The sequence below is a fragment of the Chamaea fasciata genome, unplaced genomic scaffold, assembly GCF_029207755.1.
Source record: "Chamaea fasciata isolate MVZ Bird 193981 ecotype frontalis unplaced genomic scaffold, bChaFas1.0.hap1 SCAF_1, whole genome shotgun sequence".
In the NCBI taxonomy this organism is placed as follows: Eukaryota; Metazoa; Chordata; class Aves; order Passeriformes; family Sylviidae; genus Chamaea; species Chamaea fasciata.
The window spans coordinates 115767135-115791959 of NW_027094086.1; the positions used below are offsets into that span (position 1 = coordinate 115767135).

Genomic DNA, 24825 nt, shown 5'->3' on the forward strand with positions numbered 1-24825 from the left:
AGAATCAGTGGCCCTAAAGAGGAACATTACTACGCATCTGTCCCCACAGATACACTCCTTCACGTGAATGAACTTACCGAATGTAATAAACAAACATGGAAAGGCTGAAAACATGTTAAAAAACAATCAAAGCAACACTGCAAATCTCCCTAGCAGTGTAGACACAATCAAAACGTGATTGTGGAAAGATTTAGAGTGTGTGAAATGTATGTAGACTCTGCTAGCAGAGAAAGGCAGGCAGCAGGTGAAGTGGGGTGGCCTCCTGCTGCAGCAAAATGATTCTGGCAGCACCACCCTTCACAAGCACTCCAAGATGACCAAACAAAACTGCTCTGTTATTCCATAATGAATCAGAATTGTCATCACATGCTGTCATCAACACACAGGAATAAAAAAAAAATATTTAAATAGTCTGAAATTAACATTCTGAAGGCCATGAAAGATGCTGCTTTATGTCACTGTGAAGCTGTGTCACTGCAAACCCAGAAAACTCCACAGATTTCAGGAAGAACATGCAGATGTGTTGAATATTAATTTATTTTTACTTCTTCTTTTCCCCTGCCCTGTTTTTTTTAAAAAAGAAAGCTAAATGAAACCCAAAAGATTCAGTGTAGTGATGAAAAACAGAACAGAACTATCTCAGGTAGGCAGTCCTGGATGATATTTAGCATTGAAAAACCTTAACAATTAATAGTCAAAAAATATTCCTCAGTTTATTCTAACAACGTTTATGTGATTTGTGTAAGTTTTTTGTGCATTTCTAGTGGGAACATTTCTTCATGAGAACATTCACAAAGATAAAAATTGCATGATACTTTATTGTAATTTATTATAGGAGGGTGTTTTATGTTAAAAGCTATGCCAGCACATTTTCAGCAATACAAAGCTCACTTTAGATTCATCTGCAAACAGAAATATTGCCATCTGACCTCAGTATATAGTCAAATGAATTATGAATATTTTATATGAAATATCTGCTTGAGAGACTCCAGCTGAGCTAATATCTTCCAAATCACAAAGACAAGAAGAAATAATGGTAATTATAAATTTTTAGCCCTTTCTAGATATTCACAGCAATAGATGGTTAATGCTGTCAGAGAATGTTTACCATAATAAGTTCATCTTTTAAGAAATCCTTGCAAGGTGCTTGTGATGATTTCCAGTTTTGCAATTTTTTCTGTCTCTGTAGATTACTAGATTCTGTTCTAGTAAATAATGTAGGGAGCTGATTGTGGTAGTAAATTGGTTAAGGTAATATTGATGGTTTGCCTGAAAGAAGTTGGGCAGCTTTTGAAAACTGTTGGTGTAATGTAAGTATGGCAACTGCTTAGTAGGTATCGAAAAAAGCTCTTGCAAGTTCAAGGATCTTTCAGAAAAAATTGAGCTTTCCTCACTGATACTGTTTTTACTGAGTCAGATCTGTTCATAGAGAAGGAGGAAGATTCAGAAAGTAATTATTATTTGTAATGAACTGGGTAAAGTGTTAGACTGTGCTAACAGATTTGCTTGAACTCAATTTCATTTACTGGACCTAACGTCTTGGGAAACTTCCATGACCCCCAGAAAAGTCAGAGTTTCAGCAGTGCTAGAAATATTAAACTAGACCTATTCTAATTAAGGTAACTGTCAAATAATTTGTGGAAGTTGTGTTTAATGTCTCAAATAATTTCAAATGTGAGTTAAATGCTCTTTAAAATCTTAAAACTGATCATCAGCAGTGTAGGCAAACTCTGGTAGCCAGTTTGGCAGCAGGTCTGGGCTGGAGGCAGCGTGATCCAGTGATAGTGAAAGATTTAGCTGTTTGGGTTTCAGATCCTCCTTAGGTAGATGTTCCCTGTACCTTTGCCAGAAGAGGCAATGAGTGTGATGGAAATACGAGCTTGGGTGGTTGTATAATTTCAATTGTATTGGCCTCATGTGGGGACGATGCATCTGCAGGGGGGAATGTGGTGCTGCAGGTCTCGCCATGCTAGAGGAGATCTGCACCACACCTGTGGGGCAAAACTCCAGCATTCCCATGTCCACCTCAACTTTGATGGTTTCCATAGAAAGGCTCAGGAATCAACAGGCAATGATAGTTAATTTTTTTTTTGTTTTCCCCAGGAAATGTTTTAAAACCACAAACCTCTTTTCTATAAGCTTAGGACGCAGCTTTCTACTGCAAACAGGTATAGTCATTATTGTTCTTCTTAATTTCCTTTACCGAGTCATCTATGCCAATGAGAATAATGTGACATTCTGAAGTCAACTGGACTATTTAGCTGTATACTCTCCTAGGCCCAAAACAATTCCCTCTGAGGTTTACATTTGCAAGAAATTCATCTGCATGTGTAGGATGGCTTGCAAGCTTTCCTGGTTATGCACAAGTTAACGTAGAGTATCTCTTAATTCACAACAGTCCTATTTTTATTTTAGTTTTATTTAGTTTCCTGGGGGCAACCAGTCCAATGCCTTGTTGAATTCGGATGTCTTTTTTGCATCATTAACACACATTATTGGCAATATCATTAAAAAAGATCAAGATAATTCAGTGAATGGTTTAGTAGTTTGTGGTGATTCTCCTTCAGTTAACAGACTCATTAGTCAAGTAGAAGAGCAGCAATAGGAAAAGTATGGGGTTTCTTATCTTCCCCACCTTTCTCACCCCCCCACCCCCTCGCCAGCAGAGGAAGCTTAACATTTTTCTTAGACCATCATTTCATGCAGCTCTGTTGAAGTTTCTGACCACAAATCATATCAAGCTATCATTGCTGTGGGTTTGTAGCTCAACCAGAAAAAGCTGCATGTGGGAGAAGTTCATTTCTAGTCTGCAGGATTTTGACATTTGCAGTTGTGTGTCTGGAGCTACTGAATGGACATGTATTGAAATTGTATATGGGTAATAGTTTCTAGTGACAAGGAAACTGTAATTTGTGATTAGGATGTTGATTTGACTTTTGAATGTGTCATTTTGGAAAGGCCAAATAACATTATATTATAATATATAGCAAATTTGAAATTTATAGTGAATTTTAGGGGGAAAGAAAGAAAATCTTGTACCCAAATCATGTCCAATAAGAGGCCATTGCCCATGCTGCTGGAGCAAGAGCATGAACTTAAAATATTCTCAAAAATAGATTTACATGAAAAAAAAATGAAGGAGTTTCTAGTCCCCTTGGGTGCATATGTGCATTTACTGCTTTACATGGCTTTTTTCAGTGTGTGATAGAAATAGCTCTTGCCAACTTTTCCTAGCTTTCAATGAGCAGAAAGAATCCTGAAATCATGTGAGGTGGTGAACTTAACACAAGGAGTATTATAGTTGTATTTTTTTTAATTTAATTTTTTTTTTTAATTTGGGCTAAAACCAACTTGCTTACATATGCAGATGAAGTTGTAGGGAGACACTGAAGGGTCTTATAAATGCAAGAAAAGGATATTTGGTGGGAACCTAATTCTCAGCAAGTGGTCTATGTACTTCAGGTTATCAGACACTGAATTACACTGACTTTTTATGCTGTTCTTGGGCTTCCACCAGTCTTGGTCAATTTAGTAGCAAGACCAGCCCTGGTTTTTGCAATGCTCTGCAAAAATATGTTGAAAAGTGGCCGGTTGTAGCAACCTAATGAATAACTCTGCATTGCTTTATTTTGTATCCCTGTTGCAATGTTATTCTACATGCAACTTTAAGAACTTAATGAGAGTTCTTTTAATACCGTTGGTGCTTGACCTTGGACACAGAGATTTATTTTCCTTTCGCAACTTTTGGAACTCTAAATACTCATGTAGCTGAACACCTGGGTCATTTGATGCTTTCTGTGAACTTAAATGGTCAGTTAAGTGAGAAATAAAATGTAAATTTTTTTGCCATGTGATAGCAACAGAACTACATAGCAACGTGAAACAGCTGTCTGTGCTCTAGGTTTTGTCAGTGTATTTTAAGTATAATTTAGCTGTCTGAAGAGTGCAATAAAGAAATCCTATCACTCCCCATTTAAATTTTATCTATATTTAGACAAGGAAACCACATATACTGCCCAAGTCCATCCAAGTGAAACAGAATAGCCAGAAATACAGGTTTGGGGAGTCTTTTCTTAGATAATAAATCAAGTCTTTCTGTAAAGTAGAAACAAAGGCAGCAGGTTTGTGACGGTACATCTATTCTGTGTTCAACTTCAGACAAGCAGAAGCCGTAAGGTCCCAGCCTGATGCAGATATGTAGACAGTAGAACTGTGCCAGCATCAGTGGTTTAAGGCTGAGGAAGTTTGTGCAGATCTTGAATTTTGTCATGGTTTGGCCAACATTGCTGAAATTTTCTCAGCGTTTCAGGTTAACACACCCAAAACATTCTGCTGTGAATCAGGTGATTTATGTTTAGTTGCAACTCCAGATCTGTAAAACTGGCTTGAGCTTAAGCTCTGGAATGCAACCCTTATACAAGCAAGCTGTGTTTGGTTTCAGGTTTCTTAGAGGCTTGCATGCAAAATTGCCTCATTACTTGAATTGATACCTCTAATTAAGCAGATTCAGTGTGCTGCAATAATTGTCCTTTAGTATTTCAGCTCAAACGAGTACGCAGTGTAACTCTCCTTAAGCCACTGGAATCATATAGAGACATGGGCAGCTTCTTCTCAACACACTGTCCTTTTTTATTGAGATTATGGGAGTTTTTAGTGCCATTTCTAGATATAGGAAGTGTGTTCTTGTCACAGGAATCTTTCTGACTTTTTTTTAAATAATGTCAGAAAGACGAGATGGACATCTTGCATCTTTGGCAATATACTTAGAGTGTCTTAATTTTCATCAGATGTTTATAGTTTCATCATGCATTTCTCTTCTGTATCTTGGTACTTCGTGGGTTTGTTTTGTTTTAAAGAAAACAGTGACAAATTCTCGATTATACAAGCAAATTCTCTTGTATATAGTGATGTGGGTTGAGTATTTGGTGTTTTGATTCATCCTTCAAATTCAGCACCCTTGGTAAATTTTTAATTCCTTTTTAGTAGAATAGCAGAGTTCTTTGTTTAAAACTCATTGTTATGTAACATTTCAAATGTTTAGTCAGATGTAATCATGTGAAGAAGAGATGGACCCCACTCCTGTGTGCACTTCTGAATTAAAAAATAATTAACTTTTGTAACGTTGTTTCACTGAGGTGAGGGATTGGAGCAGTTAAATATGTGCAAAAGTATTTGTAGCATTGAGGTTTGTCTGTGGCTTAGCAAGTCCTTGCATTTCTATAGCAATCTGAGAATTGGTTGGCTCACTTCACTGGTTTAGTATAATTTCATTCTTGGAAATGTATTGTAGGATTACCTCTTATAGAAAGGAAAGATGATTACAGTGTGTGAGGCTCCCTTCACTCCTTAGCAGCAGAGTGGGAGGATGGGAGGAGGGATCTAGCTTGTCAGCACATGGTTCTGTTAAATGCTGTTTGCTCTGTCAATGCTCTGCATTGTCCACCTTGCTTCTTAGGTTTTGTAAGGTTCTTCTGATCAGATGAATATCCCAACTTCATTAAAATTCAAAGGTTTTAGTTTTTGTAGAGGGGGTGACTTGCTCATCTCGAGTCATAAAACTATGTTGAGAAATACCTGAAACACTTGACACAAAACTCAATTAGATAAAAGTCTGTTGACTAAATTGAGGCATTACTTTTCTATTTTAATGTGAAAAAGTAATAAAAATATTAGAAATGTGTCAAATGTTATGATGCAAAAGAAGTTGAATTTGATTAGGTCTTCATTCCATATAATTGAAGCAAAGCAATGCAATGACTTAACACAAACAAGAGTAAATATATATATACATGTAGCATACTCAATAACATCTGGAATTATAATGGATAGACTTAAAATTGTGAAGCTGCAAGATCCTGATCCTTCTGATCTACGTGGATGATCAGAAAAGTGCGCACTGGAATTTTTCTCTTCTTGGTACGGTATTCTATTTAATCGTGGTTACAAGGCTTGGTAGAAAAACCCACATTTCTTTTAGTATTTTTCAAGTAACTGTGTAATGCAACAGAATCAAAGTTATGTCTTCCACTTTATTTTGCCTTTCCAACAGAGAAAGCCTTAAAAATAAAATAAAACATGTCAACTGAGCCTTTTTTGTTTTTCTGTGGGGTATGTTCTAGTGCTTTATGCCCAAGTCTTGATTTTTTGAACACCTTTGGAAGGAGGTAGATGAAAAATAGTCATTTTTGACTACAACAAACAGAAATGTTTGGGGTGGGTTGCTTTTATACTAGGCCTGTTTCAATATATATTTAGACTTAGTTCAAGAAATGCTGAATTATAGACCATTAATAACTATAAGGGCAAAATCCGTAAATGCCTAATTTGATTTTTATACACATAAAGTGAAATTTTAATAATTATATAGGGCTAGAAGTAAATATTTTGAGTAGTGAGATTTCATGAGCAAGCATGGCTCTCTTTAAAAAGTTATTTAAATGTTTTATAGCATTTTTCTGTGTTTGGTTCCTGGAACAGGGGCTATAAAATTTTAAGATGGCTTGATAGAGGACCAGAATATAGCCAGGCTGACTGAAGGGCAGTCCGGGAAAGGTACTATTACTTGAGAGTTTATGATATTTCTTTTTCTTTAGAGAGGGTTTCAGGCTGATTCTGGCCTATGTAAAAATGCAGATAAATAGTATTTGTCCCTTCAACCATGCCTTGGTAGCCCTACCCAGCAGTGAAATCTGCGCATTGGTATGCAAGCCATACTCCTCGCCACCTTTCATATCCCTGAAGGGAGTGGTTTTCCTTGTGGAGTTTTTGGTTGGTTGGTTTGTTGGGTTTCTTTTCCTTTTAGAATTTTGCCCATATCAAATGGTAACCGCGGTACAGAGAATACTGGTCTGAGCCTTCTTTTTACAGCTACAATCTGTGTGGTCAACTCAGAAAACCTTACAGCAAAATATATGTCAGAACGTATAAAAATTCCTTTGCTTTTTGCATGAGGAAAAAGCTCTGAGTAGACTGAATAATCACATGTTGATTTTTCATGGAATAATTTTATGTCACGTGATAGTAAAACACACTTAAGGAACACCAGGATAGGATATGGAAAAAACTGAAAAATCATGACTTCATACAGCTTAAAGAAATATGTGCATGTTATTAGGTTTGCACTTTTTAGCCCACAGTTTGTGCTGCTTTACAGAAAATTCTTGTGTGTACTCGTGTAAATGTAACTGGATTGTAATCAATAGAATTATCCACCACCAAGAATGATTTATATTAGCTAGGGGCAGGGATTCCCATTCATTAAATCTGTGGAGGACAAGCCTTTATCTATTTATGTAGATGCAGCCTGGAGCATCCAACATGTCATGGATTAGATAAATTGGGCTTGACATGCCTGTGTTTCTGGAAAATAGGACAAAAATTTCCTTTGTCCTTTGTGTCTTGTCTGCAAAAGCAGTAGTGCTTTCCCCCCACCTATAGAGAATGACAGGAGATAATTTTACTTGGAAAACTTATTTGTTTTTTTTTAAATTATAGGCATATTTTAAGTAGAGATTTGAAAAACAGACCTGCCAGCATTTTCACAAGTGTCAAGAGAAGGACAGTCAACCTAATAACCGCCACATATTCCAGCTCTCAGAGCATTTGCCTAAATCAGCTCCATCAGGTGTAAGCTTGCCAAAATTTAAGTTTTCATAGTCCTTTTTTATAAATAGCCATTTTGTTAGAACTTCTCCACTCTAAAAGAATCTATTCACCTCCCCAGAAAAACACTAGCCCTGAGGTCAAGGGGTTTTTGTGGGCTGCTGGAAACACAAGCTAAATTTCTCCGTGAAGTGAATACACATTTACACAAATCTAAACTGCTCCAAAATGGTATCATTGTGCAAGTGTCCCCAGTTAGTTAACAGCCCAACTATTGGGACATTCCCCTGAGGCACTGAGGACTTACAGAGCAGGCTTCAGTGTGGGCCTTTGATTAAAATACAGACCTTGATTTCTTTCGATTTTTGAAACTTTTAAAAGAATTTGTTTTTACTTTAGGTGTGAAAGTGTAGCTTCCACGTAGATCTGAAGAGAAGATAGATTCTGACAGAGCTTTGGAACACAGAAAAAAGTTGAATTTTTGCAGTTTTCTCCTCTTGTCCACGAGCAGTCGCATCTTGAAACAAAGCATCAGCCAAATTAGCACAGAAGAATAGATGAATTATCTGTAACTTTGTAATTGCAGTGGCATGTGCTAACCCACAGCCTGATTCAAGGATTATTAAAACATGATTTCAAACTGGTCCTTTATGACAGAGAATGAAAACATTTATAAAAGTGAATTCAATATAGTCTGTTTTGTTATGTTTTCCCTGCTGCAGATGGGTCGTGGCTGGGATCTGTTAGTAAGAATGAAGGTACCCTTCTTGGGCAGTGGAGTCAGTCCTTTGGAATTTTAACTTTCTTTTTTTGTTCTTATTTTTTTTTTTTCTTCATTGCAGCTATGCTTGTAGAAGCACAATTTCAATTTTATGAAAATAAAAACATTTGCTTTCCAGGATATACTGTGAATCAACACCTAGTTCTGTGTCAACTGTGTTCCAGCATTTCATATGACATGTGTTTATCTCTGTTTAAGGGAAAAAAAAATCATTTGAATTGCACAAGAGCAGCATGTGATTGCGCTAAATAGTGTTTGGCAAGGATGTAATTTGTAGATACAATGGAGTTACACAATTACTACTATTTAAGTATGCTATAACATGTCCTATTTAAACTTTATTAAAATTAAATCTGTGACGGGATATGGAATTTCCAGAAGACAACAGTTTAATTGATTCTGGCCAAGGTTCAAATTTCTCCCAATGATTTCCTGCATCCCATTCTTTTATTTCCAGTCGTGTTTTGCCTTCTGCAGTCTTACTTCCCCTCCTTTCCCCTCAGCTTTTTCCTCTCCCAAATTGGGTGTGAACTCCTTGCCCTCAGCATTGTCTTCAGGGCTTTATGCTCTATCAGCTCTCCTTTCGTGGTTCCCTTGCTGAAGGGAAGTGCAAGGGAACCTGCAGTGCAGAACTGCATCCCTAGCTTTTTCCAGACAGATGAAGAACGGCTGACCAGTTTATCAGAACAGCAAAAAGGTTCCTAGCAAGTCAGGAGTGATCTGCAAATTCCTGGTGAATTCCTCATCTCTTCATGCTGGAAGGCAGCTTTGTTAGTGGTCATGCTTTTGTCTCGTGTGAGTGTTCAACTTGAACCTGGACTTTTCTGCAGTGGGGCAAGAAAGCAACAACTGATGGCACAGCTCCATTAAGATGTAAGCTGATCTCTGTTGTTTAATGCTGAGGGGAGTGACTCCAATTTAATCTTCAAGTACTTGGGTACTTAGCAGAAGATACAGATATTTTTCTCTCCCACTACAACAATTTACGTTCTTTATTATTTTTTTTAATTACCTGCTGATGAAAATTCAGGGTATAGTCATGGCTGACACAGTGCACATGTGGTTTGAGATGACATAAAATTCTGTCCTAGTAAGGTTCAGACTTTACAGTTAACTAAATATTTTATCCCTCTCTTCCCCTGTCTCTTTGGGGACTGCAAACTGCCAAGCACTGTCTGCTTTTTCTTTGCCTCTCAATACAAAGCATGGGTTGCCTGCTAGAAAAACTTCAGGTTTGCATCTACTTCTTGTTCCAGAAATTCTCAGTCACAGAGCCTCAGGCTCTTGCTTTTTGCACAAACAGCTGTATCTCCTGAGGACTGAACTTGTTTCGTTGCAATAAAGTATAGCAGAAGTTTTATGAAAAGTAATGGGTTGGGGTTTAGAGACAATTGGGCCATGTGATGTAATAGGCTTTTTTCCTGTCTTTGCATCCTGAGAAAGAAAGATATTTGTGTTTGCTGTTTTGTTTTAATTTTCTTTAAGAACTTAAGGTATTTAATTCCGAGTTGGAGTTAAGATATTTCAGTGTTGGAAAAAGTTCCTGAGCCAAATAATTTGAAGCATTTTTAATTTAGAATTACATGCATTCAGGAAAAATGATGATATGAACTATAATTTATCTTAACAAGTATCTTTCAAACCACCATGAACTGAAAAGTTCCTTTTGTCCAGGAGCCTGTCCTGTAAAACATACTTCTATCTACTGTGGCAGTGGTCACTATCCATTGATAAATCCTGTGGTTTTGGTTCCATTCTAATTTTTCCACTTATTCTTTTGCCTACCTATGAAAGATCATAAACCTAGTAATTTGTAACATATATGTGTTGGAGGTTTTTTTTGTGAATTGAAACTTCTGAGACTGCTGATGTATTGTGCAAGCATTTATGCCATTAGGCAAGGGGAAGAAAAATCAAAAATGTGATTTTATTTCACTAAGTATGTGTTTTTGTCACATACATACACATAGGCAGGCCTATGTGTGCACGTCTGTGAGGTTTATTCAGGAGGGAATCGTGGTCCAGGCTATGCAACACTGGCATAGGTTTTTGGAGGTATTTTCATGTCCATCGCTGTGTGCTACCTGTAAGACCAACAACCAAGTGCAGCTGCAAAACCATAGACTTTCTGTCACTTTTTTTCTCAGTGCACCTCTCCCCTTTCTTCCCTTCCACTTCCTCTGTGAAGCTAGCTTTGTCTTTGCTCCTTTGGCTTGGATTCTGCCATCCTTCTCCTAACTTCATCACTTTCTGAGGTTGATCTACCTGTTATTCAGTAAAGCAACAGAGGTTTGACAGCTAGCAGAAGAGTGAAGTGATATCCTGGAAACATGCAGGAACTTGTCATTAAGTTCCACTTACTTTGCACTGTGCAGTTACAAATGTGTAAAAACACCTTCCAGTGAATTATTAATGCTAAATGGAATTATTAGTTCTAAATAGAAGATGCATTGCTACACAGAATTATCTTCATAGAGTTTACTAGAGGAGTCTGTCCATTTCATGACATTAGTTACATATTCATCTCAGTCATACACTTGTTTCTTTTCAAGTAAAGACACTAGAAGTTAATAGTTATTTCTTCTCCAAGCATGCCTTTGAAAAATGGCTCTTTTAAAGCTGATAATATATTCATCATATTCAATATATCCATAAAAATGAAAAATTCTTTGAAAATATGTTTGCAATGCAGTGTTCTTCTGATTAATAACCATTGGAAATTTGTGCTCATTATACCATAAACATGACCTTTATAAAACCATCAGAAAAATCCAACTGCAGAATATGCCAGGTCAAAGACTTTTTAAAATGTCAAAAAGTGTAAAGCTTTAAAATTAATATGATTTTTATAATGCTTGGCTGATACTTGTATTTTTGCTTAGCTTATTTATTTATGGGGGCAGTTTTTTGTACCTTTGTGGTTAGAATCTACCAGGAGACTGTGACCTCAGGGGAGCACACTTTGGGATGTATCTTAATGGCCTTCAGCAGTTTCTTCCTTGTGTTAGTTTGTAACCACATTTTTGCTGGACATGATCTGATAAGATCTAGTATCTGTCCAGTAGAGGCTACAAACCACACACTGACCCACTGGTTAGGAGACATCAACGATGTGTCAGTAAATAATGATGAAATCAGTTCAACACTGTCACAAAATATGTTTGTAGGCTGAAAGGTGTTGAGAGACACTGTGCATGCAGTTTTGGGGAGATGCACATTTGTAACACTGTGCCCTTCCTCTAACTTCATTGGGCTGTAGTGCTTCTCTGAAAACACCCACATGTCCCACCTTAGCGTGAGTCTGAAAGTAAATCTTTCTGCTGCAGGCTGGAAATCACATTAGGGTAGCTGCTTTATGTGGGAATTACAAGCCAAGATCATCATGAAAAGAAAAGGGAAACTTGTTTTTTATACAGAATCACAGAATGAGTCAGATTAGAAGGGACCACAGTGGGTCATCTGGTCCAATCTCCCTGCTCAAGCAGGGTCATCCTAGGGCACATGGTACAGGGCTGCATCCAGATGATTCTTGAGTATCTCTGGTGAGGGGAGACTCCACAACCTCTGAAAAATCTGTTCAGTGCTCAGTCACCCACACAGTAAAGAAGTTCTTCCTCATGTTCACCTGGAACTTCCTGTGCATCAGTTTCTGCCCATTGCCTCTTGTCCTATTACTTGGCACCACTGAACAGAGCCCAGCTTCATCCTATTGGCACCCTCCCTTCCAACACATATTTACATTGATGAGGTCCCTTCTCAGCCATCTTTTCTGACCTGAAGTTACTGCTTGGTGGTAGAAATGAGTCTGTACATTTCTAGCTCACTCTGTGCAAGGCAGATATTTCACTCCCTTGGATTCACTTTCTTATTAAAGAAAGTACAAAGTAGTATAAATCATGAGCAGTATGGGAAGAAACTGTAAAACGGAGCTGGGGATACATAGTTTGCCAAAAGTAAATAGAATCATTAATGCAGATGTAGACTCATTGGTGAACTCCTCTTCCCTCTAGCATTTATGGCACTGAAAGAAGAACAAGTTTTGACATTGTCTGTGAGATCATTCAATTGTAAGTGAAAGCATGTTCAGTTTGCTATTAGCCAACAAGCAGGAGAGGGTATTGCAGTGCTCAGAACACTAAATTTGGAGACCTAGAGGTCAGTTCCTTTGTCTGCCAGAGATTCCTGTGTAAGCTTTGGGAACAAGACTTTTTGTGTCTGTCCTAGGTTCCTAGCTGAAAAATTGGGATCTCTTACCAGAAGTGTCCAGAGAATTAATACTGGAATTGCATAGAGAAAAAAGTAAGGCTGCTGGGTATTTAATATTTGATTTTTTTGTTAAGGCAAATAGATATTAAAAACTGGTCCCTTCTCAAGAGGGAGTCTTCTCCAAAGCCATGACATCCAATCTTGGGCTTTCTGGTTCTCTTGTAGTTGGCATGGCTGGTACTTGATATGGGCAAGTGTTAATAAGCATGCTGACCAAATTGGACAATTTCTAGTTGTTTCCTTATACTAGAAACAGACAGAACTTTACAGAAAGTGGAACATTCATTTTGGATCATTTAGCTCTCAGTGATCCAACAGTTTCCAACAGAGGGAAAAAAAATCCAAATTTGTCTGACCAACTGCAGTAAAAGCCCAAAGGATTCTGTAGAGCTCAATTAGGTAGGTCATGTTGCTAAAATAAAAAACTAAGTCTCTGCCCTTGTGCAATTTAAAATCTATATAAGATGTGGCCCATAGTGAGTTAGATGAATTCCTTGCTTGACAGTGTTAAGTAGTGGAGTTCAGATCATGGTTTTTCAGTAGCTGTTACATAAATAAAGCAAAACAAAACACGCCAGTATTTCATTCAGTAGAGTGTTTCCTGCGGTCCATAGCATTTACTAGATATGGGGCAAAAGAGGTAATACTTTGTGGGTTTAATGGGGGCTCTGACATTAATTAGCCTTGTGGCCTGAGGTGGGTGAGATCTGCACAGTGCTGAGCACTTCAATCCCATTCAGTCAAACTGGACTTCACTGTCTGTAAGGTGGGCCCACCTTCCTGGTATGCAGATGATACAGGAACAGAAGGGGAAAAGGTACCAAAATGGGAGCACAAACCTCAACTTGTTTAGCAAAGTAGAGGAAATAATAACAGGAGATAATGGGTATCAGAGTACACATGCAAATTTGTCTCTGCATTTTCCCAGTCCATCATCATAATAGTTTCACATAGTACTTTTGCAGGTTTCTGCATAATGAAAAGAGAAATTTACTCCTCTCTACATCTAGGGGTGTACATTTTCCAATCAAAATTATTGGGATATATGATATTATGTGTTTGGGATATATGATATTATATGTTTCAAAATGTTATTACGTGTGAGAGAATAGACTTTAAAAAACATTATATGATGCATAGCTGCAGGCTTCTAAAACTAATACTAGAAAGAATTCTTTTTCTAAACTAGCTCACTTTGCAGGAACCAGAGAATAAATATTTTCTCTAGAAAAGAGATACTTTTAAAAGCAGCAACTGTACAGAGTTGATTCCAACTTTCCAGGTGAACAGGGTATGTACTGAAAAATTCTGTCTATAAATAAACAGTGGGTACCGATGTGTGCCAATCTGGAAGAAAAAAGGAAGGGAAGAAAATATTTTTGTAATGAGTCATTTTGAATTGTTTGGATCTGGATGTTTGAAATCTGCTAATATTTAAAAAATAAAAATAGTTACATATTAAAGTAGGAGCTATAGGGTGTCATTTTAGGTGAAAAAAGAATTCCAGCTGTCACAATGGTGGGGTTTTTCCCCCCGCAGTTTTCTCTGTTTTTTTGTTTTTGCCAGTAAACTGAAAAATCAATTACTCACAGATCTCCACAGCTGAGACAGTGTTGCATTCATCCTCTTCAAAGTGACTAGCCACTGCTAGTATTGCTAACAGCACAACCTGTGAAAGGAAAGCTTGTATGGCCACACAGTGTACTTGATCTTCAAGCTGTCTCAGGAGAGCCAGCAGGATCGAGGCTGGTGTGGTTGGAGTCCCATTTTGAAGTCTCTTCTTGTCGAGTGGGCTTCAAGTACTTTTTACGGTTGGGTTTTTTCTTTCTTTTCTGGATCTAAGAGTGACTATGTGTAAAAGTATTGTGTTTAAATGTGGCTATTGTATTTTTAAAATTTTTTTTGATTATTAAATGATGAATTCACTCTCCAAAAAGAGTCAGTGAACAATACAGAAGTCAAAAGCAATTTAAGATTCTCATTTCCCCTTGTAAAAGAAATAAATTTTAAAAAAAGAAACAAACCACTCAAAACGATAAAAAGCCCTTATAAGAAGCTGAGTTCTTAGACTATAAATGGTCAGAAAGTAGATTTTTCTGAGCAATAAATTCTCCAGAGTAATTTGTTTGCATTTAATCTCCTTTCAGTTCATATGTAATCATATATAACCAATAAAAATTAAATATTCAGTATCAAAAGTTTATCTCCTTATGCACATAAAAGTTTCAGGTTGCATGATAGCTAACTTTCTGTATGCTGAGTTCATATTTTAGTCACTTATTACAATAACTACAAATAAGTAGTGTGGTGGTTAAGTGAGGCTTATTTTTCTGTGCCAGGCTAGATAACTGCTACTATGGAACTGAATTTACCTTTAAAGGTATGATTCAGCAGTTTTTGAGAAAAGTATCTGTTGTAAAAATGAATATTACCATACAGTGATAAAAGGGAGTACCCTAGTGCCTATGGTCCATGACGAATTACATTAAACTAATTTCTAAAAGCCACATCTACAATTCATGTCATATTTTCTCTGTTAGATGCCAGAGAAGTTTATTCTTTCAGTTTTGGATGTCTTAAAAATTTCCTCTTTTATCAGATTTCCAGAAAATATAAATGTGATACCTAATATTTTAGATCATGAAAGAGCATTATTCACCATGGGTAGCCTGCTGTTCTTAAATGCTTGTGTCTTTATTGCCTTTTTGAAAAAATCCCTCCAAATATATTTTCTTTGGCCCAATGACAAACTTAATTCATAACAAATTAAAAGTTCTAGCTAATATTGAGTTATCCAAATGTAAGCTTATTAACATTTATAAGAATGCCATGAGTTCTCACATATCCTTTCCTTCTTATACTTTAAAATAACCTGAGTCAGCGTTCTTGAAAATTTTCTATGAAAATTCCTCTTTTGGCTCAGGTTCTTTAGGATATATTTTATTGCTTACTGCATGTGTACTGTTAGATATTAGTTATATTATATCCTATATAAAAATATTAATGATAGCTTTTGAAGTTATCTTTTAAAGCCTCCTAGAAGTCAATTTTTCAGTTGGAAATGCATGGTACTTTCCCAGTTTCTCCACTGAGTCATACCAGCTGAAAGGTTCTCTGAGGTTTTGCCAAGGCAGAATGTGTGTGTTTTTTTGACCTCAGACAAGTTATCATGAAAATATTAAGAGAGGTGTGAGATGGGTTATAAAACATGGAAATATCCATATCTTAGAGAAACCACTTTATGATCCTCAAAACCAACTCAGACTCTAGGAAGGAGGGGAAAGGTTACATTAGTTTAGTGTCTTTGCTGTATTCAAAATAACTGTGTGTATAGGCAGAAGGAAAAAATTGCAAAGTAATGAAGGAATGAAAATAAAATTCTGCAGAGATTTGCTTTTTCACTCAGTGTTTATGATGGTAATAGTTAGTGATGGAAGAACTGCAAAAGATTTAGATTAATGGGGTATTAGTTTAGAGTTTCTGCCCAGTTTACATACCTCCAAGTTTCAAATGCATTGCAAAAAAATTATCTACATTTTTGTGTCTGCAAAAGCTGAGGTAGATTCTTCCTTTGGAGAGACCATTTGATAATGCATCTTGTAATTCTTTTTCTGGAAACTAAATCTGCAGTTAAGTTTAAACTTGAAGGATTGGGAATGAGGGTGTGCTTGAGGAAAGACTATGGAGAGAAAGATGTAACATAACTTTCTCTATAGCCAAGTCACAAAATATAACAATAGGTGGTTGCCGAATTGTTGAGGTGTTTGTTCGGGAATCTGAACAATGGGGATCTTGGCCTGCTTGAAAAACATTAAGAAAACTTACTTTATTATCCTGTATTAAAAAATTACCCCACTTTATGATGTCTTTTTACTCTAGGGCTATTTTGTTTGGTTTCCTTTGTACATATTCAGTACTTGTGATTCTCTTAATCCAGATTTTAGGGTCAGTACTTACAACTGTTTATACTCTTTACCTAACACCGATCCAAAGAAAATTTCAGGTGAACTGGGCACAAAAATTTACATGGGCAACTTTCTTTTCAGTACGTGCTATTTCATTGAAAGCAAAATTTGCCCCAGAATGTGTTAACTTTTTGCAAAGAATTGTCACCAAAAGAAAATAGTTAAAATAAGATTAAAACTTTAGCATTTTTAATGGCACAGTTTATTTTTTTTAGAATAATCCTCATTTTAAAATCTATTTTCAGTTCCATAGTGAAACATGGTCTCTTAAGGCAAAATGGGGTAGAGGGGAAACAAGGGAAAGGTGCGACATCAGTATTTGTTCCCATTCATACTCAAATAAAATGTGTCAGTTCCTTATGGAATGGACAGTTTGAGGCACAATGGGCAGGAATCATCTCTTCATCTGTTTCTGTCATATTCCCTTGGTTCAGGCAAGAAAGGTGTTGTGCTGATAAAGTTCATATCACAAGTGATTTCAGGAGAACCCACTTGAGTGGGCTGTGTCACCAAGAGCATGAACCTCATGTTGTACACATGGCTTTGTAGCACGTGGGCTGTCAGTGCCCAGAACATGCTGTTGTATTTCATACCAGATTACCCGGTGGTAGGGCAAAATGTCTAGTCCCAGTTGGATACACAGAACTGCATCCCTGTGCAAAAATGTGCTGTTTGACTGACGTTGGAGGTGTTCTCAAAAACAGTCTCAATGAGACATAGGAAGGGGCAAAGGTTTGTTGCAGGATTTTCCCCAAACTTGTATGCTCACACTTACTTTGGACGTATAGCCAGTGTCTCTGTCCAAGAGATTATTTTACCTGTGATTTAAATTGTCTGAAAATTGAAGAAACAAATGATTACTTCAAACTTGGTCAAAATGCTGAGCCAATTAAGCTTCAAAGTTGCATTATTCTTGGTCTGCCTACAAGGAAAATTAAGGTAAAGATATTGACATGAAATTCTCAAATGTCTGAACAATCATCTCCCATTTAGAATCTGATTCTTCTCCTCTTTAGAGCGACATGAGACTCTAACATCACTAACTTGTGAGACTGGAATTAGAAAGCACTTAATTATCCTGCCATTTTAAGTAATTGTAGCATGCTTCTCATAAAGACAAGGTTTATGTGTGTGAACTTCAAGTAATAATAATAATACTGAGCATCAAGCACAGGCTGCGGACAAAACCTATCAGTGTTGTGGGATTTTTTCCTAGTTTTACTGGTCAGTCTTATCAAAACCTTGTTGGTAAAAAGCTTGTAAAAAGGCTGACATTGAACCTTCACCTTCATTGTGCATTGATCAGCAGAGCTGCATCTGCTCAGGGTATGCTCTGGAGGCCTTTATGGAGAAACTTATCCTACACATCACCAAAACCTTCATAAGCAAATTTTATGGTACTTCACTGTAATGTAACATTCCATAACACTTGGAATTTATCTGTGTACACTTTTCAAGAACTCCACCCGGTGGGCTTCTACCCCTCTCCATCCCTCTGCTAATGGATTAGGTGTGAAATAGTTAACACTGGCATTCTCAAAGGTTGTCCAAGGTAAGCTGTCACAAAAATGGTTGCCATTGCTTCAGTTTTTCTGTTGCAGATTCTAGACTACAACTCTGTGCATGTTAAACAGAAAGAGGAGATAATTTTTGCAGCCATAAACATTAGAGAATTTTTTTAAGCAATGGCTTTTTTTAAAATGGCTCAGATTTCATGACACTCTCACATGCTCTGTCATTTAGGAACATGTCTGACATTATTGAAAAAACAGAGAGCAGCTGTGCTCCTGAACATACTAATTTTCTCTGCCACTGTAGCCAGGACTGTGGTAGATTTTAAACTGTGTTCCAGAGGCTCTGAGTCCCAGCCAAGGTCCTGCAGAGCTGGCTGGATTTTTCCATTTAAAGCTTGTTCTCGTCCCCAGATGGCTTTGCATTGCACTGGCTGGCAGCAGCAGGTGCATGAGTGCCGAGTCATGCCACAGGAAAGGATCACAGAATAGAAATATTTCATCCTCTGTGGCTTGGTATCTTAGATGAATTTGGGACACCAATGCTGTTGCTCTAGGTAATCTAAACCTGTGGAGCTCTTCTCCAAAGCACTGAGATAATACACCCAATGAGCTGTGTCCCCAAGTACAGGTGACGTTTCTCATCCAGTTCACATTTGCATTTGTGAGTTACAGAATGTTTGATTAGCCTCAAATTCTTTGCTATTGCCAGGCAAGTACTCACCTTAAAATTTCTGTGTCGTTCTGTGCAATCTCAGGTGCAATCTGTATTTTTTTCTTTAGCAAGAGTGGCTTCTTTCTTTTATGATGTGTGAAAATTTTATATAAGTAAAGCTAAGTATTTCCAGCATTTTAAATAGTACCTTTATGGGTCTTTCCTATTCCAAGGTAGCATGATTGGCATGTTCAACACTATCTTATCGTCATTCTGACCTGTTAGATTTATTTTTACAGTGTTTTTGTAATAATGTCATGGGGATGAAGCAATTGCCAAAGCAATGACAATCAAATACTTCATAATTCTGTGCTGCTTGCACTCTGCTTTTCTGTTGCCTATATCCTCAGTTACCGCCTTCAAAGACGGCAAGTGATTTTTTATGCACGTACATTGAGGTACAATGCAGAAACTGCCACAAAAATAGCAGTTATTCTTGGGATTAACAACTATCATGAGATTGTAGTGACCCCTAATCAACTACCTTTAATTTACTAGTGATTCTTAGTGAAACACTTCACAGAGGAGTTGAGAGTAGCAAAAAATACAGTCTTGAAAATTTGGCTCCAGCTGATTTTATACCTAGAAGCACAACCTGAATGATCTTCTACAATTGGTTAATTAAGTCCTGTGTTTTTAGCCCTCAATCAGATGTATAATATGACAAACCTTGTTAGCAGATTTGCTGGCCAAATACGGCGAGATTTCATATATCATTGTGACTACTTTATACTTGCCCTCTTAAAGGGTGTATGCACCTTGTCTAATGAAACGTCTGTATGTATGAGACGAAAAAAAAGAAACAGATTTCAGATCTCTCCCTCTGTTGATCTGTCTGCCTGTGTCTCTGCTCAGTGAGTAGGGTAAAAGTCCCCTTTCATTTTTTTTCAGTGTTTCTTGGACTCTTACCAGCAGGTTTTTACAGTCTGTTGCCTGCCTCTCAGATTAGAAGAACACTGGCATATTTTAACAGTTTCCTAGGATCCAAATAGTCTTTAATTAACAGGGAATTGATGTTTTGGAATGCAACCAAAATATAGGAGACTCTGAAAGCAGAGAATGAACTTGTATCCTTACAGCTTGTCGCTGGCTGTGGCCAGGGGTAAACAAATAAGCAAAATAGGGTCCACTGCAAACAGGTAGTGCTTTATTGGTATGCAAGGGGATTTCTTCATTTGCATTACGTTCCCACAGAGCTGGTGGTTAGCCGGGAGGAGCTTTCTGCTGCACAGGATCTGAATCAGCTCCACCCCTTGCAAAGAGCAGAAAGTGTTCATCAGTACCTTCCCATAAACAGTATTTCAGTGGCTCCTGAAACTGTTTAGATTTGTATTGATCAACTGTTGAGGCAGCAAGGTATGTTTTGTTTGTGAGGTTTACATTGAAACAGAAGCCGTTGGCTCTTTGAGTGAGCATTTAATTTGAAAAATTTGAAGTCTTCAAATAATATGACTTTTGCTGAGCTGAACAGCAAGTTGTGCTTTAACTTTTTGAGTAATCTGCCTTTGTAGGGTTGAGCAACAGGGTATGGATGAAGTGCTGAAATTATAAGAGAATGAGACTAGCTGAAGCTCTCAAGGGAAGTTAGACATATGCGGAATGATTGTTCCAGATTATCCATGAAAATAAATGGTTTATAAGGTAGTTCTAATCATGATAGACTAGTTCTAATCTTGAAGCAATTCTGGCAAAGAACTATAACCAACTCAGTCACTGAATCGGCTGTACTTTTTTTCTTCAGCAATGCAGTAATTTTTGGACAAGTCAAAATGTATTTGTTTGGTCCAATATTGTCTTTTTTGTTGTTCCATTTTGTGTGTGTGCGTGTATGCTGGCTTTTATCCCCGCCCTGCTAATCCCATCACTTGCTGAGTGCTCTCTGTCTCTTTGTACCTGTAGGTGGTACATGCCAGAGCCCTGCTCTTCCAGCCCTTGTGCGTCCTCCTGCACCACCCTTGCAGCCATCGCTGGATATTAAGCCGTTCCTCCCGTTTCCTCTGGATACTGCCGCAGCAGTGAATCTCTTCCCCAACTTCAATGCAGTAAGTACACTCCCAACACTCCCCAGCTGAGCCACAGCTTCCATGGAAGGCTCCAAGAGGGCACAAAGCAGCATTTTATGTTCTCCATGAAATCTGGAATATCCTCTCCCTAACTGAGGGCCGAATAGCTCTTTCAGACACACTGATAGGCCATAAACTGAAGCCTACCTGAGTGTTAGTCAGAAGAAATGTAGAAAGAAAAAATGGTGTATTTCCAAGTGACATGCAGTAAAGTGTCAGGCCACGCTCAGTCCCAGGGTTTGTGAATTTCCCACAGTAATTTAGGATGTGCAGAGCTTCACTAATTCACAGTTCACTGCAACTCTCAGAGAGGGAAAGTTTCAGAGCAATGGAATGCTGCATCCCATCTCCAAGACATTTCCTGAGAAATAGTAAAAATTTACAGAGCCTAAAGAAGAAAACTCTATCGAGGCAAATCAAATAAGAATGAAAACAGTGTTAGGTGCTGTATGACTTATTTGATGGCAAAAAATCCAGGGTGATTTTTTCAGGTTAAGATGTGTTATTTCTCATGCCTTTGGTTTAAGCTAGGATAAATTTCTCTCTTTTTTGTTTTACTTAGTCATGCTATGTATGATTATAGAAATCCCATTCCTTCTTTAGTATTTTAATTTTTTTACTGACATATGTCATCAGTGTTCCAATTTTCCTGTTTCAGTCTGAGATAATTAATGCTCTAAAAAAAAAAAAGGTCTATGTTGGTTTTATGTTAATTTTGTCTTTATAGCATTATGCCCCTTTTCAATTACTTTTGGAAGCTCTTTTCCTTATTTTCATAAACTTAATATACAAAAAACCCTCTTAAGAACATGTGTTCTTACCTACTTTTAGAGACACACAGGGGATGGAATTTTCCATTCTGAACCAATTCTAACTGACATATGGAAATCTTAATTAAAATAATTAAGAATACTAGAAGAACATGTGCATTCTAGAAACAATTTGTAGCAATCAATGGCAAATATCTGTAATAGATGTTTATTTTTTTATCTTTCATAGATGTTCATTTTGCTTTAAATTAAAATAAGCTAATTGTTAAAACTATTTATACAAATTTAAGAAATTCATAGCATTAACAGAGAAACTACAAGCTGCAAGTCTTAAAATGGGCAGAAACAATGTGTCAATGAGCTACTATTACAAGTAAACTTCTTTAAATTTAAAAACTGTTAGTATGCTGCAAGGTTTTAAAATGTGCTAGGTTTAACCAAGTTACTGATAACCCATAATGAAATTGATTCAACTTTAGACTTGTTTAGTGTGCTTTAGAGTTGAGGTCTTTCATTCAGTTGTACCTTGTGATTACTGTTTGTAGTTAATGCAATAGGCCAGCTGAACTTTAAACAGATATCTATTAGAATTTCTTGTATTTTTCTTCCTCAAGATTTTCCATGGTTCTGAGTCTTCAGATTGTTTTGCCAATTGTTTAATTATATAACTGAAAGGAAATTTTAATCATGAATGCTAATAATTGTTAATCCCTTGTAACCATAAATTTCCAGTTTCTTTCTTCTTACACAGACTGCTTCGCTACTGTAATTATTTTGAGGGAGGGGTGGATAAGTCATGTTTATATTAATTTGGAAGTAAGAAAATAAAAATAGACCCGTATCACAACCATGTTATTCGTAAACATTATCTTGGTAGCATATAATTTGGTAAGAGCACTGGTAAAGTGAGCCTTGTTTTCAGGAGTGAGACTTGAAGCCCTTTTTAACAGCACTCTGAAGTCTGTTCCCATGCAAAACACTTCTTCCTGTGATGTGTGGCCATCTGCCAAGCCACCTTTGGCAGATATGTCAGTTCTGTGTGTGAGGATGCTGTCATCAGAGCTGCTGTCACCTGCCTTGTTGCTCAGAGTTTATGCCTTGCAAAGTGACCTTTGCCTTCCCGTCATGTGTGCTGACATGCAGCGTCATCCTCCATATTCCCATTTTCTTTGTGAACAGTACATTATTGAACGCTGCTATATTTAGCTCATATGCCAGGGATGGTTAGCAGCAACCTCCAAATGTACAGACTAACTGAGTAGTTTTGCATAGTTCCAGAAATTCTCTCCAAGCTGACAAAACTTTTGGGGATACATCAGCTACTGACTGTTATCAGCCCAAGAAAAAGGTAACCCTCACATCATGTTAGATTTTAAACAGAACTTCTGACAGGGGCTTCAGTGTGTGAACGTGAGGCAGAAAAAAAGTGTTTAATCAAAAATGATCTTTGTAAATATGTCTCTTCATGATTTACTGCAGCTGTTGATGATGCTTTATCTTCATAGACTTCACTGATAATCATACACAGTGTCAGTGGAGAATCATTTATGCTCTGTGGCTAAACTCAGGTCAAGCAAGTGGTCCATAACAGTACACCTGAACTGGATATTCTCTCTCGTGTTGTCAATAAATTAGCATTTCCCTTGACTGAGCCATCAGGGTCATAAACTAAGTCATAGGAAATGGATTTCTAAAGACCTCTTGACCCTCAAGCGATTCCACAGGAACAAATGAGTTTGGCAGCATGTCTGGACTACTTCACAAAAGGCTAGAGAAAAGTCCAGAATTTTGGCTATTTATTGTCCACTTTTCAACAGCCTTCACTTGAGAACAGCATGACCAAGGGGAAATTTGAATAAAAGTTCATACATGTTTCAGAGAAAGTTAGTAGTCTCTGACAATCCTAATTAGTGTGAGAGTTTGGTTGTGATGGACATAGGCATCTGAGCTAATCAGCCTAAGCTTCTCTGCAAAATATAATGGAGAAAAGCCAGCAATGTCTCCAAGTTTTGCATAGAAAAAAATGCACAAAGGTAGCTTGCAATGCAAGCTATATGTCTACTTTGGCATGGAGTGAAGTGAACCTTGAAAGTTCTCATTCGTCTTTTCAGACTATAATGAGGGACTGGCTCAGCTGCATCCACATTTAGATGAATCCCACATTATGGGACATATCATAAGCTAGTCACAGCTCATATATTAAATTCCACTCAGAAATCAGATGACAGAAGTGCTGACATTGTATTGTATGTTTACAGAGGAATGCTTCCATTTATTCAGCAGTTATGCTTCTAATTTTATCTAAAGACAATCTTCAGGGAATTTGAGGATTCAGATGAACTTGATTGAAGCATTAGGAGAGGTGAAAGCAAAAGTAACTTATCAGTTGAGAAAGTCAGACATGTACATAAGAACTAAGAAAACCAAGTACTAAGCTTAAGTATTTCAAATAATCCTAGTAAGGTGTATTTTATAACATTGTTCACTCTATTTCAGTTTATTACCAACATAAGAGTTCTTTATTTGTTACTGATGACTTTGCTCTAAAACAAACTCAGTTTTTGCTGGCTGCCTCTGAAGAAAACATTCAACACTAATTTCCACAAAGGCAAAAGCTTTCATTGAAGCAGAGACTAGAAGAGATAACGTGGAGTATGTAAAACTTTATCTGTAATATCCCCGGACAGGGAGGGGAAAGTAAAAACTGAGTAACCTGAGGAAAGTTAGGAAGATAACGTTTGAACCTTTGAACTATTCAGTTTCAGGAGGAACATTTTCTATTTATACAAGAAAGAGTAAAGCAAACATAGCAATTAACAATCTGGTTAGCTGAACATTTGTAGGTGCTATGCTCTTAATTGTGAAGCAAATGGGTACCCTGAAGTCACACATTAAAGGAAATTGTTACAACACAGCTGCTTAAAGTGAAAACAGCTCACTGGAAAAGACCCTGAAGAATCCCAGGTTCACTGCAAGTTTATCTGATCTGAAAAGATGAATCAACCGGATGGGATTTAAAAAGCTAAATTTTATTTAATGAGAGAAACTACGGCTATCAATAATGCTCATGTAGCTTTTAAAAATATGATTTTAAAATTTTCAGAGGAATAGAAAAATAATTAAATTGTTCTGAAAATAGTTTGATATCATTT

At 37.2% G+C, this 24825-nt stretch overlaps 1 protein-coding gene across 7 annotated transcripts in view; it reads left to right on the plus strand.

Annotated features, from left to right (window-relative positions):
* The window catches only part of ZNF385D (zinc finger protein 385D), a 413504-nt gene that overhangs the window by 260785 nt on the left and 127894 nt on the right, over positions 1-24825 (plus strand). For all 7 annotated transcript variants that reach the window (XM_066194563.1, XM_066194570.1, XM_066194578.1 and 4 more), the window contains one exon: positions 20740-20882. In XM_066194563.1, the coding sequence (XP_066050660.1) occupies positions 20740-20882 (143 nt within the window). The remainder of the gene's footprint in view (positions 1-20739; positions 20883-24825) is intronic.